Here is a 15,880-nt window from a genome sequence, read left to right as displayed (position 1 = left end):
TTCAGATGCAGTCTAACACTAGAGGACCTCAGCCCTCAGGAAAAAAAAAAAAAAAAAAAAAAAAAAAAAAAAAAAAAAAAAGTACGTATCTTCTCTCAAATTACAGAAGAGATAGGATATCTGCCTCATCAAACAGCACAGAGATCCTAGAGGCTGAGTTATTGCAGTTAATGAGGCAGTCTCAGAGCAAGTACCCTAACCTAAGAGGTCAGAAATTGAAAATGTGCCTGTAATTTGCAAAGTTTTTAATTTAATGTTTCAATTAAAACCCCTCCCTTGCATATCTCTTGCAGGTCAGGGCACTTTGATCCCCTCAGAGGACACACGTGGCACCTCTGTTGTACATGAGCAGGTCCTTCATGTGGCAGTGGCTGTGCCAGCCTGGCAGGGGAAACCTGGACCTGGGAGAAATTCCACTGCAGACACATTCATTCAGGAACCAGCGACTGCCCTTGCCAGTGCTGACAAATGTGCGACTGAAAAGCTCTGTCTGGAATGGAGGTTATTAACAAAAAAGTGGAGTTTTTGTGTCTTCCCCCCCCCCCCGATTTAACCCTTTGCTTCCCTGACAACACTCGTTATCCAGGGATCAGGGACTTCCCCCCAAGTCCAGGACAGTCTCTGCCACAATCCTAAACGAGCAGACAGCAGTTTAGGAACCAGTCTGTAATTTGGGGGGGATTGTTTTCTCGCTCTCCATAGCTGGAAGAGTGTGAGGCCCCAGCATGGCCATCCCCAGCACTCTGCCAAAGCTGCTCAGCTCCTCAGGGTGACAAGTGTGAACCCTCACCAGCACGGGAGTGACAGCCACCCACCTGCCATGTGCAGAACCAGGAGATCCAGCACATCTCCAGAACTGCTCCTGCCCTTCACAGCTCAATAATGCACCACCTAATTCTAGAAGTTGTATCAAATATTCTGCTTCAGAATTCCACCACTGTCCTGTCCTTTCTTCAGAGGAATAGTGGATAACCCTCTCCTACTCACTCTTCCCATGTTGTCCTGTGATTTTTAGAGATATATTTCATTCTTTTTCTCTTTTCCAGCCAGAGGACCTTAACCTGTCCAGTCTGCCTTCCCAGGGAAGTCATGGAGATTCTCTTGAAGCTGTCTGGTTTCATGGATTTCCCTGAAATTTCCCTAAATTCAAAAAATTCGGTGCTGTACTGAGCCCAAATATAATAAATGCCATATGCCCAAAAGGAAGTTCTGTTCATAGAAAATTGTGAGTTCTGGGAAGAAAAGGGAAAGAAGATTACAATGGATGCTGAATGTCAAGATATCAAAAATGTCTCTGGTTTATTCTGCAATTTCCCATCTTTGTTGTGTGTCCCAACCACAGCACAGTAATTCTCAGTTCTTCTACAGTTCAAATTAATATCTTGACCAGCCATTTTTAATTAGTTAGAATATTTTTTTCAAAAACTATTATATCTTACAAGGTTACAGTGAAGGTTACAAGTTGCACTTGTGCAACTATCATCTCACCAAAATAAATGCTGTGGCCAGAAACTATGCTTTAGTTAAAGACAGAACCTCATTTGCAATCCTGGTTTGGGACACAGCAGTTATATTTTAAAACACTTCTGAATAAAAATTCTTGCTAGATTTAGATTACAAAAAAAAAAAAATCATACATTTTTAAAATTAATTTGGAGGGATGGAATAGCTAAGATTAAAATTCAGGGTTAGGCACATACCTATGACTGATTATAATTTACATCTTCAAATTGTTTTAATAAATATGTAATGCTAAAAGAGGGATACTGGTTGCTGGTCATTTAATTTTTATATATATTGAATAAGTTATTTAAATTATTTACTTAAATTTTTAGCAGCTCAGCTATATCTTGTTCACATATTCTTTCAAATCCTAATCTTTTATAAGGAAAACTGGGTTTAAAGATTCTGGATACATCCACATAAAAATCAGGAACAGGAGGAGTTTTGAGGACAGAAAGTCTGATTTTAGGCATCTAATTCAAGTGACATGTCCCAGCACCCTTCCCCTGCCATCAGGACAAGCTGAGGTCTTTGAGACTGAGGAGGGCACGTACCCACCTTGGACAGATTTGCATGGATTAATACAAATATAACACATCACTGAGCCCCGTGAAACACTCAGAGACAAATGAGAAACGAGTCTAAGGATGAAACTGAGCCCCTTGCTTATTTGGTCCCTCATTTTGTTAATTGATCTTTTGCTTTGCAGCCGTGGCAGCTTTTCCTTCCCACAGGAAGCTTGGATTGAGCACATCCCCTCCAGGAGTAAGCCAACCTTGGAGCCAGATCCTCCAGGCAGGACCCTTGGCCCACTGCCACAGGAGTTGCTGCACCTTCAAAATGATTTCAGAAGCACATTAAAAGAGCTCATTTTACCTTGGAGCACTATTAGGAGGTTATGATGCCGTTGACTTCGTTTGCTGGGAGAGTGGATTAATTGCTTTTGTTACCACCACTGAGGAATAAAAATTACTCTCACTGGAAGTATTTCCCTCAGGTCCCAGCAAGTTATCTTACAATCTCTTAACTTGTTCATTTACTGGTAGAAACATCATAATTTTCCACTAATTTATATACACTCATAGATATTTTATGTATATATATATATATATATATATGTATTCTGGACCTGTGACAGGTATCTTGTCCAACATCTTGCAGCCCATCAGGGGTCCTTTAAGCCATGGAAAACTACAAATCTCATTTTCATAGTAAAATATGGCTTTATTTCTAGCCTTGAAAGGCCATGAAATGATAGGCTATAAATTGCACGTTTTAATATCTATTTATAGGCCCTTCTATGGCGCACATCTATGTATAAAAAAGCTTTCTGATTTCCAAAGTTCTAAAATATATTACTGTCCTCTACTTTCAAGGTCTTTTTTGAGGAAGTCACAGATTGAAGGAGTCATGGTTTGCAAATGGCAGGGATCCATATGCCATGGATATATTAATGCCAAATTACCAAACTGCTGCCCCTGCATACTACATTCTGTTACAGACATTATATATCCACACCAGCATCATTTTCAGAGTAGTTATGCCATGTATATCCAAGGAAGCATTTCCTGGCAGGCTGTGTCTCTGCAGCTCCAGCAAATGCTGTTTGCTCCAGCTTTGTACACACAGCAGTGACCCATGGTAGGGAGGGCTCCAGATAGCAACCAAAACGTTGAGCAAACTTTCTTCCTGGAATCAATATTTGTGCTGTGTCTCAGGAGTTTCTCTTGGACTGGGGATCATGCAAGGCAGAGTGAAGCTGGAGAAGCAGAAATCGTGTGCATGTTGTCAGGGTTGAGAGGAGCAGGCTGTTCCTTCAAGACCCTTCTTACCATCTTGGTGCCCATGAAGAGTTTTCCCTGAGTCCCAAGGCTGCAGTACCTGGGATGAGCAATGTGGAGCCCTCCAGAGATGGAGCACCAGCCCAGGGCTGCACCTTCCTACCTCCCTTCCCTGAGGCAGCACCACCAGAAGCAACCCTGCAAGAGAAACCCAACAGCATTCCCAGAGAGCATTCCCAACGAGCATTCCCAGAGAGCATTCCCATAGAACATTCCCAGAGAGCATTCCCAGAGAGCACTCCCCAGCTGCAGGGGCCACGTCAGCCTTTGCAGAAGGGCTAAAAGCCACAAGAAATGAGGCTGGCTCTAATGCCAGGGGACTGGGCTTATCCCTCTTTGCCTCTCCAGGGGAGCTGTTCCAGGCCTGTGGCTGTGACCAAAGCAAGGGGCAGTGGCTGCGCTTGGCAGGACCAGGCACACCAGACAACAGATGCAGAGTAGATACCAGAACTTCAGATGACATCTTTTCCCCCATTTCTTTTATATTGACACAGGTCTGAGCAGAATGCTTAATGCTGGTACACACAGCTACCACAGCAGAAGATTTATGATTATTTTCATAACATAGGCCTTGTCAGGGATTTTTGATTTGATTTTGGTTGGATTATCTATTGCAATGCCAATAACGTTTCACAGTTTTTTAGGATGCAATGCAGTCAAGGCTGGTGGAAAGCAGGGACAGACCCACTTAAATGCAATTTGTTAGCTTCCTCGATTCTAGGAGCTGCTCCCCAGGGACAGCAAAGTTTGAAATGCTCTACAAAGGAATTTCTTAATATTTTTTTTCATAGACAACTACTTCCATTAATTATTTGAATAAGATTTAAGTGAGATGAAAGGCTGTGCTCTGCCTTTGATGTGAACACATAACTATCATTAACATTTCATTATTAATGGGAGCTGGGCACACACAGTGGGAAGAATAGATCCCCTCATATTTAAGCTAAAGCTTTGTCTCTTTTCTCCACCATTTCTTTCACCTCTAACAACTAACCTAAGGCTGGAACAGCTGGACAGGTGCCTTAGTTGTGGTCACTAAGCCACAACACACCCTTGCAGTGATGGAAGCGTTTGCCAGCCCCAGAATAGAGGTGGCAGAGTGACTTGAAATGAAGTTTCAGCTCTTAAGCAGCATTCCCACGTTGTGGGGATCACATTTTGCCTGGCTGACCCCTGCCCCACTGTTTACCCTTTACTGGAAAGTTTAGCTGTTATTTGGTTGTTATTTTTGCATTCTAGAAATACAAAAAAAAACCCAAAAAACAAAAAAACAAAAAAAACCAAAAAAAAACCCAAAAAACCCACAAACAAGAAAACAAAAAAACAACCAAAACCCCCCCCCCAAAAAAACCCAAACAAACAAAAAAGCCCAAAAAAACCCCACAGGCTTTTTCCTCTGGAGACCTCTTTGTTAAAGTCAGGTACAAACTGCCCACCTGAACTTTAGGAAGCATTTATCCCCTGGGAATACCTTACTCACAGGAGGATATTGGACTATGAACATGGTAGGGAAATGCTCTGTATGAGAAAGCAACTTCAGGAAAAATATTTAGTCTAGAAAAAGACACATTGCAGTGGTATAACTACGGCAATGCAAGCATTTTACTACACTACTGCTGACAGACCTACAGGCGTGGACAGGCTTTGGATCTGAGACATGCAGAACGGAAAAATTAAAGGGTATAAGCACTGAAAAAATGATACTAAGTGCATAAGTAGGGCTGCCAACTCAGGAGTTTGGTCAAGCCTTAAGCAAGATCCAGTTTCCTCCTAACAAAAATACATTTTCTCCTTCCATATCTAGTCTCCTGCTTCAGATAAGGAGATTGTGCTTCTTTCATTGAAATACTATGTGAGCAAATTAATGAAGCTACCAGAAACTTAACTTTTTCATTTCCAGACTATATCATTTTAACTGTCCTGATTTTATGGTGCATTAATGTTGTTGTTGGCATTTATATGGCATATTAATTACATTCACTCAGTTATTTTCTCTGCTAAACTTAAAAGGTCATATCCTTTGTGTATACTTTTCTATATGGAAATTTGATTTCTTTAGCACACCAAATAGAAACTAAATCAAGGAAATAATGTATTTTCTGTGAAACGAGTAAATAGTGTTCTGTGAAAGGACAGTTAATCTACAGGCTTGCTGTGAATGTGTGAGCAATGGAATAAATGTTTTATTCTATTTCCTGCAGGAGAGGAGCAGTGCAGCTCCTGTACAACACACACATTCTGCCAGTGCCAATTCCTGAAAGAGAAAAAAATGAGGGTGTTTATACAGCTTTCTATGTGCATAGTTTAATGCACAGAATAGAAATACTTTCCCCAAGAAGATGGCAGCATAGAAGACATCTGATATACTACAGGCTATTAAGTTGTCACTACATCTACCCTGTATATCTTCCCTCAAGTACAATTCTTGGAAGTTTACCTTAAAAGAAAAAAAAAAAAAAAAAAAGGTTATATTTTACCCCCAAAAAAATTCCTGCAAAAATGAAGATCAGTGGGGTGAAGGGAGAAGTGTAAATATCATCTAGTGGAAAAAGCAGTCAATGCATAAAAGTTTTTGACAACAGCTTGGGCAATACAGTGATTTTGCTCAGAGATGAGGCCATTTCATCATGAAAAGTTTTTATACCAGGAAAATGTTCATTGTGCTAGGGACTTGCTATCTTTTATTCCTCACAGATTTTCCTTTGTCCCACGAGCTGACACGTATGGCACTACTACATGAATTGCAATGATAATGTGCTTTTTGGTTCTTAAATTTCAGAAGATGCATGATCAGCAGTGCTCTGCTCCTGAGCTTGGGTTTATGTAGGGAGCTCTGCAGAGCAGAGGCCCTGGGGTCTGGGCACTAGTCCTGGGAGGAGTGACCCCCTGAAATCCACAGAAATGGTGTCTGAGGGAAGCAGGATGCTGGCAGCTCCTATGGGGTGTCAGAGCTGTGAGCACAAACACTCTGCCCAGCTCAGGGGATGTGTGTGTGCCCCCATTCCTGCAGCTACAGAAATTGCTCTCATCTACACAGGGAGGCATTAGCCACCAAATGGACAAGAGCATGAGAGAAATGCAGCAGCACGACCAGGGGACAGCGTGCAGAGCTGTGATGGGACAGTGCCAGCACCTCCTGCAGGGCCAGGCTGCCTCTGCCTCCCTGGCTTCATACAGGGCTGACATTCCCAGCCCCTCCAGGACCTGGGAACTGCCCTACCACAAACAAGCAATGCTGCACCATAAACTGGTTACATCACAGAGTAACAACAGTGCTGATGCCCTAGTGGAAGCTGAGCCTAAGAGTAAGTTACTCTGAGACCTGATTCACCAACTGCAACAAGACTTTGTATTATTTAGTTGTCTGACTTGAGACAACATCTGATACACATTTCTTTTGGCTTTTCAGTGGCTGAATTTCCACCAGCCATAAAATATGACGCTAGTGCCTGGTGCTTTGCAAAAGGCACTATGCAGCTGCCACTTACAGCTATTCCTGCTACTGCATTTGTGCACTGCTCAGGGCAGCTGCTGGGTCTCACTGGGACATGCTCAGTACAAAAGCCATGGAGAGCTGCCCAGAGCTTTTGGTTGGGTGGCTTTCCCCACCATACACTATTTTTCAGGCAGTTTCAGAACCCAGCATTGTCACGTTGTCAGGGGTAGGTAATCACAGAGGGGTGTCTAAGGCTGGTGAATTAAGGTCTTTAAGTTTTGCCTTTTTTTTAGCACCCATCCTAAAAGGCAGCCAATTGCATCTTTTCACTGCAAAGATGGGGAAGTCAGGAGGGAAAGATTAATACCACAAACTTCGGTTTTCTCATATCTGTTTTCCTTCTTATGATAGGCTGAGTGATTTTTTTTTCTATTTCTGCTAAAATAAAAACACATTTAAGGCTGCAATTAAACCCCAATTATGAATTAGAAAAGAAAACCGAAAATAATGACAAATATACTAAATATACATGATATTTACTAAAACCTTGGCAAGAACACTGAGCTAAAGCATTCCTTCAGCACCTTGGGCTTTTTAAATATATATCCTTCAGAGGGGGTGGTTCCGTGCTATCACAACAAATATCTTGAAGGGCAGGGAACTGCCAGCAGTGGCAACAGCAATATATGAAATTGCTTCTCAATCCTTCATATCTCCAGTATGCCAGCAACTGTAAATCTAGCAATGTAAAAGCAGGCTGAACCTGCTGGGCTCCAGTTGTGTTTATTGTAGTGTGGAATGGCCAGAAAGCAGAAGTGAATATATAACCCATTGACCATGCTTGTGCCAGGCTCCTCCACTTAAGTAACCAGGGCTCTTAGAAAAATTTGGGCAAAACATGATTGCCTGTAATGGATCCATTTGCTCCTTTTCATTCATTCTGCACTGGGAATTTATGTTTTGTTATGAGGCCAGCTATTCCTCCACAATGCAGGGATAGGGGAGGAGAGGTCTAAAGCCTTCTGTTGCTTGGACTGGGGTGTGTGATGGGAATTTTCAGGAGGCAGGACTCCCTCTGGGGCAATGCACCTGGGTTGGTTACTGGGTTGGCCCTGGTTTTACCCCACGTTTTGGCCATGGGGCAGCAAGATGAGGACTGTCACACCTATTGGCTGCACCAGAAGTATCTCTCATTCTTTTCCATTTCATCCAGTCCTCATGCATCCTCCAAGGATGCTCCAGGGGATTATGACATTATTCCTTCCAGTTGAGGAAGAGGAGAAGCAGATGGCAGGAGATGACAGGGAGAGAACAGCTTTCTCCTGGCTGCTAAAACAGGACTGTGACTTTCAGGGGAGATGGAAGACAAGAAGGGGGTGAGCTCTCCCAGCTCAGTGCTCTGTCCCTCCCCTGGGTGCAGCCCATGCTTCAGGGGCTGTGATCTCCCCTGGGGATGTACCCCCTGGCCTGCCTGCAGCAGCTGTAGCTGGGCTCTAAATGCACAGGCACTGGGTTAGCAAGGCACATGCTCATGTTCACACACATTTAGCAATGGGCTGCAGCCCTGTTGGATGCCATGAGACTTAAGCACAAGAGCTCAAAGCTGCATCAGCAAAGAACAGCAGGCTCAGGGTCCTGCCCAGGCACTCACTCTGTCCCCAGGCAGCTCTGTCCAGAGCCATCACACTCACCAGTCCCTGCTCTGAACACAGCCAGCCAACCCCACATTGCAGCCTCCCAGGATTTCAACTTCCTCAAAGAAATAACAAAGAGATGATGAAATTAGAAAGGGCATTTCTCTTCACACTTCCAGTGGCTTATCAACATTAGAAACTTAAAATAAATTAACAATACTGGATTAGTACTACAATGTAAAAATTAATTCAATCTTCATTAAAAAAAAATCTCTTTTTATGCTGTTGGTGTCACTGTGATATGAACAGGGCTGAAGCATGAATCCTACCCTCCATGAAGCCAGCACAATTGCATGCTGTGTGCTAGCTATTCTATCCACATTGCAAATGCATCCTTAAAACATTTCAGCTTAAGCCTTGTCAGTCCTAATCCTAATGCCTGATGCTGAGATGTGTGTTTTATTACTATGTATAAATGAAAATAGAAAACCTTCATGGAGGATTACAGGGAGTAATAATGACCTCCACAACATTACAGCATGAAGATGTTCCCATGCACCAAATGGGATTCTGGGATAGAAGTGACATGTGTCTATATAAGCTTGGCACACACTCCTGCTACACACGTACCTACCAGCTGTGGGATTGTAAACATATGTCCTTTCTAGTGAACTGAATTTACATTTATAAGGAGGCTAAAAGCAAGGAGTGAGCAGGGGAGGTGAATTTTGGCTGAGGCAGCTAATGGGCTCCAGCTTCCCCCCAGCTAGGGAAAAGACTGCTGCTGTTCTGTGCTGTCATGAGAGTGGACTGAGGGATGGCAGAGAATACAAGAAAAAATGGCAGGAGAATGAAAAAAACAGAGGAGAACAAAGCTGGAGTGGTAGGGGAGAGGAGGGGCAAAGGTAGTGAAGGAGGATGAAGGAGGAGGAGAGGAAGCAGGAAAATGCTGGGGATGGGGGATACATCTCCCTGCTTTCATGTCCCACCTCTCCAAGGGGACAGTCCCTCCTGTGCATTTTAGGGATGCTTTGGAGAGGAGCTGTCACTGATCCAGCCTGTGCTGGATTGATCCAGCCAGTGATGGCTGCACCTGGGATTGCTCCAAAGGAAGAGGAGGAAGCCCAAGTGGGGAAATGGAGACAGGGAAGCATGGAAAGAGGCAAGGTTTCTGGCATCTGTGCTCCCTAAAAACAGCCCTCACTGCCTTTTCCAACTGCAGTGAAATGGAAGTGAGATGCTTTGAAACCTCATTTTATTTGGCCCAGTTTTACTCTAATCTACCCTGGGGCCAGAAACACAGCTTTTCAATCTGCCAGAAAGTTGTTCTGCTGACCCTGAAATGTCAAACTGTTATAGGGGGCTGAATCCAAAATTGATTACTTCAGAGATCAGACAATAGCCAATTTTAGAGTGATTTTTTTAAAGTCTTTCCTATGAACTTTAAAAAAAAAAAAAAAAAAAAAAGAGAGAGAGAGAGAGAGAGAGAGAAAGAGCCACTTTTGAAATAAGCGCAAGTAACCACCAGCTTTCTGAGACACCAGCAGTGGTTCATTGCAGACCAACCCAACATCTGCTGCCACGGGGCAGGAACAGGATCCCAGGATACAGCACACAGGGCAGGTGTTTAACCCAGCACTGGTACACAAACACTGCTCAGGGCTGGATGGATGCCTTGGCTGACCTGCCAGCCTGTTTCCATCATGAGCCCTTGCAGAGAGACGTGTGCCTTTTCCCTCCAGCCCACAGCAATTCCCAGTGCTTTGGGACCCATCCTGTGAGATCCAGTGCTGCAGCAGCCACTGCTGAGCTCACGGGGAGAGCCCCATCCTCTGCCAACACCCCTTATTCCAGCTCCCCTTGAGCAAGGAGAAATGCCCTCAGGAAGCATTTTTGTTCCTGTCTCAGCTATTAGCCCATCACAAACACCGTAATCTCTGTGTTTATACTGTAGTAAACAAGTGCTCTTGCTAAATCTCGGCAATTATAAGTGCTTCATCCTTTTCTTTAGCCAGCCAGCAATAGAAATACATTTAATTAGTTAACACCCCCTGCCAATTACAACATCTGAGGAAAGTATTGCTGAGATCGTTGGTCCTAATTATTTTAATATTCAGGAGAACCACTTTAACATAACAAGATAATTACTCATGGATAAGAGTTTATGAGAGCTGCAATCCTTTCCTTTATTTTCTACAATGCAAGTCTGGGCCTAGTTAAATTTCTGGACACATTTTCAATTTAAGATTAAAAATTGCAATTTGTGAGAAATCATTAAAGCGCCACATGCTGGAAGAAAAATAACTATATGCAATCTCAAAAATGTTAACACTATAGTAAAATAGATACACTGTGTATTACATGCAATTAATAGTGGAATCTAAGGGAATTGGTTTGTTTCTGTTTAAAAAAGATCTTTTCACATGTACTGACTTGATCAGCCACTCAGTTAGGAGAAAACCCCTGACTGTTCCTTATTTTAGACAAAATGTGAGTTGCCCTTTACTAATCCAGCCTGCATCCTTTGGTAGCCCTATGAATCCTCCTTGCCTGCTCACAGTGAATGGGAAAGCTGAGCTCTGCTGCACATCTGAGAAACCCTTGGCTCACATTTCTGCTGTTTGCAGTGTCGCCATCAATGGAGGAGTTTTTCAGTTGAGAAAACGTTGGACTTGGTACCTGTCATATTTTAACACTATATCACACCCAAAGAGATATCCCACAAGGGTTTTTCACATGCCAAATCCCAGAAATATATGCATGTATTCATCAAAAAAGAGTTTGGCAGGGGCTGTCGAACAATAAACTGTGTGCTGTTCCTTTCATGCACATTCAGAAAAAAGCCTTTCCTTCCCGTCCCTAAAGACAGCTTCAATATACAGGCAGTGAAAGATTTCAGTGTTTCTCGTTCTGTATTTGTACTCATGGAAGAACAGCCTGTTCACAGTGGAAGCCCATTTTCAAAGGAAATTTTCCTTTAAGAAAGTAATTTGCCCATAAGTCCCACATTATGTATCGGCTTGGTCCCTTTACAATGCACTGGTGGGAAAAATGGGAAGATGAGAGATGAGCACCACCATTAAATGTCTCCATTTGCTCTGTGCATAAAGAAAGCACCTGATGGCACAGCTCTTGCTTATGAGGACAGGCTGTACTGGCTTTTAGGTTATGCCTACCCAACCATTTAAAAATATACTCAAGAGATGAATAGCCAGGCACCAACTAAAAATACAAGCTAATAATGAGTTCTGCTCCTTTCACTAATGCCACCATCAAGCTTTAGAGCTAACCTTAGGTAAAAGAAGTTGGCTGCTAATTAGATGTTTAAATCTTGAGAAATATTTTAGAATTTGACAAAAAGAAAAATAAATTCCTGCACTACCCATTAATTTTATTATATAATCAAAATAATTTAAATTGATTTACTAGAATATTTGCTAATTTTACAGTCAGCTACCAGAGCACACACAGAAAAAAACCCTGTCCAAATAAATATGGAGTAACCAAGAGGGAAAAGAAAGCCACTTGATTTACTGAGGCAAACTTCGCCTTTAGCCCAACAAGTGTGCTTTAATTCAGTTGTAAGGATTATAAAAACAATGCATATCTAAACAGAGGTGATAAATTAGTGGAATTAATCCAAATAATAGGCAATGTTAGGAGCAACATATGTAGAATGACTGCAAAGCTAGATTAATTTAAAATAAAACCCTGGAGTTATGTAAGCAATTACAAAAATTACATTTAGCAGTAAAAGAGCAATTAAAACAAAACAAAACAAAAGCCCTAACCCCAGACATTATGTGCTGGGGACAGGACAGGGCTCATAGAGAACTTGGAGATGAGCTGGAAAAGCAATTGAACAGAAAGTTTGTCTGATTTTACTCTGTTATGGAATCAATGTGCTCAGATATGGCCTCATAATACACAGATGAAAGGCTCATTTCTCCCCAGATGGGGCTCAGTAATCAGATATAGAAACAGCTATTTTTAATGAAGACCTGCAAAATCATAAAGGCTTAGATGTTGCTGGCTGGAGTAAAGCAATGGGAGGCAGACAAGGCAATTCACTAATCTGCCTGGTGGCAGAAAACCAAGCCTGATCAACACATTTTTCATAGCAAATCACATTCCTTCAGTAAGGCTGGCCCAGAAAGGCAGCCATGCCAAGCCAGAGGGGAGCCGGGTGCCAACTGGCACACACGTCCCTCAGGTGGGAGAGCCCAACTGTATTACACAGCCTTGTACGTTAAAAGACAGAAAATACCTGCTGTATTTTCCAGTCCATCATCCTGACAAAATGCTCCCATCGGTTGAACTCTTTTTTGCTTTTCCCATGTATCCAGCCCAGTCTATTTAAAATCTTTCCAAATGGGGGTATTCATCGGGAATGCAGGCAGCCATCCCAGTAACTGCAGCAAAAGTGAACATCTCTGACTTAACCCCTTATTTTCTGTGTACACACTTCATATCCTTTGAATCCAACATGCTCAGATGTGCAAAGCCCTCAATGCTTTTTAAAATTGAGTACTATCTCCTAGTGGTAAATATTTTGAAAAACAGTGGCAGAGAAGATTGACTTCTCTTTGCAGCACACTAGAATGCCAACCAAGGGCCACCACATCCAAGAAACAAGCACCAAATTCCTAATTAAAATCTTAGTAGAATAAATACAGTCTCAAAAAAATCAAATAAATAATTTCAAATGTGAAAAATTTGTGTATTTCTACACTAAGCAACTCCCTGATTAAGTTAGTGTCCAAACCAAGTTGAAGTTTTGCATGAAAGGACCTGCAGGTTCTCCGTGGCACCTACAGACACAGTTTATGCACTGGGCACCTGAACTCCACGAGTGTCCCCCACCTGCTGTTAAAACACTTTGATAACAACTCTGCAATACAGAAGTGCTGTCAGATTTCTGGCAAAACAAAATCAGGCTCGCCCTGCCAGGATAGAAGTGAAAGCAGGAGATCCTGGCAGAGCAAATATAGAAGTAGGACTCCTATTCTGTGGGGGGGGGAAAAACCCCAAATCCAGAAAAAAACCTGGAAAAAGTACCCCCCAAAAGTAAAGACAAACAAAAACCCAACCCCCAAATTTACAATAATTTTTGGCAATGAAAGTATATTCTGTGGGTTTGATTTCCTGACATGACAATCTGGCACTTGTAGACAAATAATACCACACAGACATGGGCAGCCACTCAGCTCATGCTACTGAGTTGCCAGCCCATTACAAAGCAAAAAAGCAAACATAAACCTCACAGCAGTTCCATAAACCCTTTGTGGTTCTTTGTGAATCCTGCATAAGTTATGCCTCTCATGCCCACAACAACCTAAGTCCATCTCTCCCAGTGGAAGGTTTGCTCAGCAGAGGAAAATTGGAGGTGGAGACAGGGATCCATTACATCCTCATTTCAGTAGGGCCATGAGTGCAATATTCCCATAATAAAGAAATTAAGAAACACAACTAAGTTTCATAGAAATGTTAAGCACTATTAACAAGAAGTCAGTGTATGGACTTCTCAGCCAAAGTGACCTCAGATCCATTAAAAACTAAACTCATGGCTCTGAGAGATACAGGACATTACAACACGTCCATTAGCAAGGGCCAGTGAACTGTGCTAAGTGGGCTGTCGAGCTTGCAATGAACAAAACTCAATATTGGTCTATAACCTCACTGGAGTTCAGAGTTCTCCTGACCCTCTTGGGTAAAAGTTTGACTTTTGGAGACCCTGTTCAGGCTTTTTCTGCTTCAGATTAAAACCTCCCTACTGATACTGGATGCCAAAAATAAAAAATAAAAACCTGCATACAAAAACATTGTTTTGATGATGGCCTGTCTTACTGTTGGCAAGATGTACTTTTTTAACATCTGCTGCTGCTTCCTTGTCAGGTATCTATGAATAAGGCTGAGGATGTGTGAAAGAGGAGAAATCACAGAAATCATGCTACTTACAGCTTTGTACTGAAATGATATTTACCTTTCAACTCTTGGTAAAACAAATGAAATAAAAAGGAGGTAATTTTAGTCCTAGAATACTGATGATTAAATGAAACTGTGAAATTTATTTCACAGCCTTTACTGTGAAATAAATGTTGGAGTAGCAGAAGCAGGGAGGGAGTGCTGTCAGCCAGGGGCCCCAGCAAACTGAGCTGAAGTCAAAGAACTGTGTTGTGGCTGATCTCACCTTTGCTGCTTGGAAATGCCAGCAGGGCTTCCCTGTCAGAGCCCCCATCTCCCTCTCCCTTTTATCCTGCACACACCCTCAAGGTGCAAGGGTGAGGAGAAACCCCAGCACAGCAGACATGGAATTGAACTGAGAAACTGAGAGGCACTCAACTGGATTTATTATGAGAGCAGTGTTTAATCTAAAGAAAACTCCCTGCAAATGCAGAGATCCCAGTAAGGAGCCTCTTTCCTGGCTCTCTTCAGTCTCTGACATTTTGATCTCTGTTTCCCAAGGTGGGCTGTGGCTCAGCTGTATGCATATCAAAACTGCCAGGCAGTGCCACTGCAGTTTTGGGTCATCACAGGATGGAGCCCTCACTCTAAGTCTGTAGCCAGGTTTTCCAGGCACCAGCAAGCAGTTATCCAAAGCCATCAAAAGCCACAGATGTTTACTAAACAACACCTTTTTTTCTTGCTGCATCAGTGGTGCTGGTTTATTTTGGTTTGGGTTTAGTTTTCACAGTAGTGAAATGAAATGAAAGAGTAATGGAAACCTTCCTTAATGCAAATTGGAGGGCAAACATGTTTGTTCTTTGTAAACCCAAATAAGTTGGGCTGACTAAAAAATTCTATTTTAAAAACAGGTAAAACCTAAATGACTGAACAAAACTCCTTAGAGAGTCACAAGTTGCAATTTGCCAGCTCATAAAACACAGTCTGAGAAAACACTCTTCTGCATGATCCAGCAGACCTGATAAAATAGAGTCCTCAGGCCCAGGAAATTCTTCTGTGCCAATGACAGCAAAAGCGAGATGCCAACAGCCCAAGAGTAGGAGTTCTGCCACTTAGGTGAAGAAAGAGAGAAAAGAGAGGGTTCTGCTGTGTTACATGTACTCAATGGAGAATTTTTAATTCAACAGCCCAGCCTAATGCTAAGCAAGTTTAATAGATCTTCACACTGGTTTAAATAGGAATGGGATTGGACTCCAAGCAGCCTGTGTGAGCACATGTGCTCACAACCACAGAGCAGGAGCTGGTGCTCTGCATTCCCGCTAATGTGGGAATCGTCCCACTGTCAGGCACTGAACACCCCCATATGCTAGCTCCACCAAGAGTGTTAACCACCTTCAGAGTTCCACATTAACTCCTGATACAGCCATAAATGAGTTCTCAGCAATAATCTGCTCTTCTTCTTATTATTTTTTTTAATCTTGCTCTAATTATTAAGGAGCAAAACACTGATGAACAACACTGATTGCATATTCTAAAAAAAAAAAATACCACCCTCCAGCTGC

General features: G+C 42.4%; 1 protein-coding gene across 3 annotated transcripts in view; it reads right to left on the bottom strand.

The window, feature by feature from the left end:
- FHIT (fragile histidine triad diadenosine triphosphatase) overlaps positions 1-15,880 on the bottom strand; it is a 521,419-nt gene that overhangs the window by 50,880 nt on the left and 454,659 nt on the right. Inside the window, exon 7 of one of the 3 annotated variants that reach the window (XR_005954783.1) lies at positions 8,472-8,529. The exons of 1 other annotated variant lie outside the window; for it this stretch is intronic. Coding sequence is in view for 1 of the 2 variants with exons in the window: in XM_041463375.1 (XP_041319309.1) it covers positions 8,472-8,533 (62 nt within the window). In the remaining variant the exon portion in view is untranslated. Of the gene's footprint in view, positions 1-8,471; positions 8,534-15,880 lie in introns of all 3 variants that reach the window. One more of the 3 variants, XM_041463375.1, reaches the window with a different exon arrangement.

Source organism: Pyrgilauda ruficollis, unplaced genomic scaffold (assembly GCF_017590135.1).
Source record: "Pyrgilauda ruficollis isolate IOZ18807 unplaced genomic scaffold, ASM1759013v1 scaffold10, whole genome shotgun sequence".
Classification (NCBI taxonomy): Eukaryota; Metazoa; Chordata; class Aves; order Passeriformes; family Passeridae; genus Pyrgilauda; species Pyrgilauda ruficollis.
This window is presented reverse-complemented; position numbering and strand designations above follow the sequence as displayed.